Below are 3970 nucleotides of genomic sequence, written 5' to 3'. Positions count from 1 at the left end.
ATTACCATTCTCATCTCGCGCTCCAAGCATATGATAATCAGGGATCGTCTCATCATATATTCCTCCAAGAATGGGCAACCCCCCAAGCTTATAAACATCCCATAGAGAAACGGACCATTCCCCAGTCATGGTATGGAGTGTGTTTGTAGTGGGGCTCCAGCTCTCACAAAAAGCACGGATAATGTTGGGGTCTTTATCGTATAAACAAAGAGAAGCCTGAACTGCCTTGTACACTGAGCAAACACGAAGAATGTCTCCAAAGCGGGATAATACATCTTCTGTCCACTCCCACCAGCCAGGAAGAAAAGATGCCTCGCCAGAGACCCTTAAATTTTTGGACTTCCAGCCCACTGAACCCGAAAGAATACGACGACCAAGCATTGGAGACAAGGCATCTAGTTGATACCTATCAGGGAGAGTGCTTTTGAGAACATAAAAAGGGGGATCACTAGAAGTTCCTGGAGTCACTTGGATCGCCATCTCACTGCGAAAGATTGACTGATCAAGAGATGCTCTCATGCTGCCAGTAGGGCGCCGAAGTGACCTTTGAATGATAAAATGGGTTCCAGTTTTTGGATCATCTTCCTCAGCGTCTCAAATCGAAAGATGAATGTCATCACCTTTCTTGAACTCTGAAAGATATACCATTCCTGCAATGACAACAAGAAAGGATGAGAAAGAATCAAACGGGATTGACAAACAAAAAAACTTGGTTGCTAATGACATTAGGCGGTCTTCAAACGGATCATCTAAGGATGACAGGTTCACTGTGCAAACACGATGACCTGACACCCCTGATGGGTTCACTGAGCAAACACGATGACCCATCACGATAAATCCTCCTTCAAAAGCATCCAGGTCTTCAAACGGATCATCTGAGGATGACAGGTTCACTGTGCAAACACGATGACCTGACACCCCTGATGGGTTCACTGAGCAAACACGATGACCCATCACGATAAATCCTCCTTCAAAAGCATCCAGGTCTTCAAACGGATCATCTGAGGATGACAGGTTCATTGTGCAAACACGATGACCCGACATCCCTGATGGGTTCACTGAGCAAACACGATGACCCATCACGATAAATCCTCCTTCTTTCCATTTGAGCCTCCACTAAGTTGCAAAAAGAAAAATACGCATATACAAAAAAAAAAGTGCAAAAAAAAAAAAGAGTCTAAAAGGGTGTACAACAATCACCTTACTTAGTCTATATCCCTGACTGTGTCTCAAGTACGAGGCGGTGAAACAATAAGTCTGTCAGAATTGAAGACCTACACACACAAAATTCAAACGTATCAAGGATACACCCCTTCCCACCTCAATAAGAATATATACGGAGTAATAATGCCAAAATTTGAATTAATATATACTTCGTATCAAACTATTGGTATAGTTATTTGAGGTTCTTTCGACAAACGGCACGCGAGTATCTCTAATTACACATTGGCAAATAAACGCGAACAACAACATACAAATGAGACAACATTGCCGAACAAGAGTCGATGTCGATATTTTTCTTGAAAATTTACAGGATGATGATATTGGGTATGCAGAAAAGTCGATAAAATGCTATTGTAAATAAAGATATAGAAAGTTCGACTTAGTACGCTAAAAAAAATAATGACCCTGATTATTTGACTTTAGATCCTGCGGATGAGATAAATAAAAGGGGCCTCATTATTACTAATCAAGGATGTTGCAGATGGTATGGATGCATGTCAAATGTCCAAGTTCAACAACTACGTCAATCAAAGGATAAAGGATAATTACTCTTTTGATTTAATTAATTACTTATGATGATGATGACTACGATGCCGACGCATTTATCAAATGCAATGCAATGCAAACGGATACAATACACATATCTAATTAAGTCCACTGTCATGAGATTTCAGTTTGGCGGTTTAAAAAAGAAAATTCATAAAATCAGATAAACGCCTAAATTGTCATAAGAGGGCAGCATGTATCAAATATTTAAGTTGAGATATATTACTGGGCATTACAGGTCGTATCAAAGAAGTAAAATGCTTACCGGTTCCGAGTCGAACGATTGATATTTCGTGTAGAAACTCTACTTCCGGTTGATATCAGGAAAGGGTGTACAAACACCTGCTACAAAACAGAAGAAAAGGAAGATTATAATCACTTAGTGGCTTAGTTGTTGATCTTTCAATTAAAAATGAAGAGAGAATCGCTATTCACAAAGTTAGATGCTTGCTTGGGGTTTACTTTGCATATTATGAAAAATATATCATGCGTTCAGTGTGCAAATTCGAGGTTAAAAAAAAAAAGGGAATCACAAACCATAGCAATTGCAGTGGCCATAGAAATACCAAGTACGGAGTACACGGCAATGGCATTACCAAAATAAGCCCTAACTATAAAGACGATAATTCTTTGAGAATGAAAGAAATTGATATATTGATAATCAATGTTTTAAGGGTGGAGGGTGACTCTCACCGGGAAACACAAAGCATATTGTTTAATGTGTCAAAACATATCATGTCTTATACATCATCAAAAAAAATACAAGAGGGGATGAAGTGATATTAATTACCTCTGATGAAGCACTACTGTCGACCGAGAGCGAAGATTTATAGATTATTGGGCTTTCGTGTGTGCTACTACACTCCCTGTATTGTAGTTGTGGGAAAGGGATGAGTCCTCTTGTTTTTATAAGTTGTGGGGGATCTCTAAGTGCAAAGTACAAAACCTAGTACAACTCTAATTTACAGATGACAAGGATTTTGTTTGACGTGTTATATACTCCGTATTCTATAAGTTGAACATAAACAGGAAACATGGTTTTGGATGCAAGATGGGTGCAAGCTAAAAAAAATAATTAAAAAAAAAAAATCCTATTACGATTAGGATTCTTGGATGTCCAGGCTCTTGTATACTGCCGGATAGAAATCAAGTGAGATATAAACAGGAGATTGTCAGACTGTCAAGTCAAGCTTAAGCTGAGAGACTGTCAAGTCATGATGGTTCGAGACCACGTCACGCTCAAACACTTCAAGTTGTATGTGTGACATAGTCTCGAGGGGGCAATTTGTAGACACTAAAAATTTATAATGTATTACAATTTAAATAAATTAATTATTTTGGACCGATATCATAATATTAATCCATCTTAATTAATTTAGCCCACCCAAATTAAATATCTGAATTACTCAAATACGATTTGGATCATATATTTTTGGGCTAGGTCATATTGTTAACCCGAAATAAACAAACCAAGTGGACCAGGTTAAAGACTCTCAAGTCACAAAATGGGCCCGAGCCTAAACCTATCAAGTCCAGTAAAGAAGTTTTCATCTCCTATAAATACTTCTCGTCTACTTCAGTGGCGGGGGATCGGAAATTCATTATTCTCAAGAGTCCATAAATTCTCTGGGAATTCTCTCTGAAAGTAGTCAATAAACACATCAAATTTGTGTCGACTGCTTAACCAAACTCAAACTTAGGTTGACATCATCAGACGATTGTCACCCTAAACTCAAACTCAGGTTGACGTCATCAGACGACTGTCACCCTAAACTCAAACTCAGGTTGACGTCATCAGACGACTGTCACCCTAAACTCAAACTCAGGTTGACGTCATCAGACGACTGTCACCCTAAACTCAAACTCAGGTTGACGTCATCAGACGACTGTCACCCTAAAACCAAATTCAGGTGTCATACACGTGTCACCATCAGCTGCGGAACAAAATCAGAGGACTTAGTTTATTTTCTTGTAAACTGTCAATTACAGAGATTGTACCCAAACATTCAAATATCAATAAAAATATTTTGTTACATTATTTTCTATCTTATTTTCCTAGACTAGAAAATTTGTGTAAACAGTACCATGTTTCCGTTTCCGGCAACATTTACGACTTGGATAATATATATATTTCCGGCAATATCATCGTTTCCGGAGTATTCATTTCTTGCTTGTGACAATCTCAACTCCCACTGAAACC

General features: G+C 38.5%; 1 protein-coding gene across 1 annotated transcript; it reads right to left on the bottom strand.

Moving 5' to 3' along the window:
- Positions 1-439: 439 nt before the first annotated feature.
- On the bottom strand, positions 440-2430 carry LOC130467723 (uncharacterized). The gene is made up of 2 exons (XM_056836380.1): positions 2036-2430; positions 440-1274 (listed from the first exon to the last, which is right to left on the bottom strand). The coding sequence occupies exon 2, from the start codon at positions 1078-1080 to the stop codon at positions 595-597; it is 486 nt and encodes a 161-aa protein (XP_056692358.1). The 5' UTR covers positions 1081-1274; positions 2036-2430; the 3' UTR covers positions 440-594.
- Positions 2431-3970: the final 1540 nt, after the last annotated feature.

The sequence above is a fragment of the Spinacia oleracea genome, chromosome 2 (assembly GCF_020520425.1).
Source record: "Spinacia oleracea cultivar Varoflay chromosome 2, BTI_SOV_V1, whole genome shotgun sequence".
NCBI classification, from domain to species: domain Eukaryota; kingdom Viridiplantae; phylum Streptophyta; class Magnoliopsida; order Caryophyllales; family Amaranthaceae; genus Spinacia; species Spinacia oleracea.
Note: the sequence above shows the minus strand (reverse complement) of the source record. Positions and strands in the feature narration are given on the sequence as shown.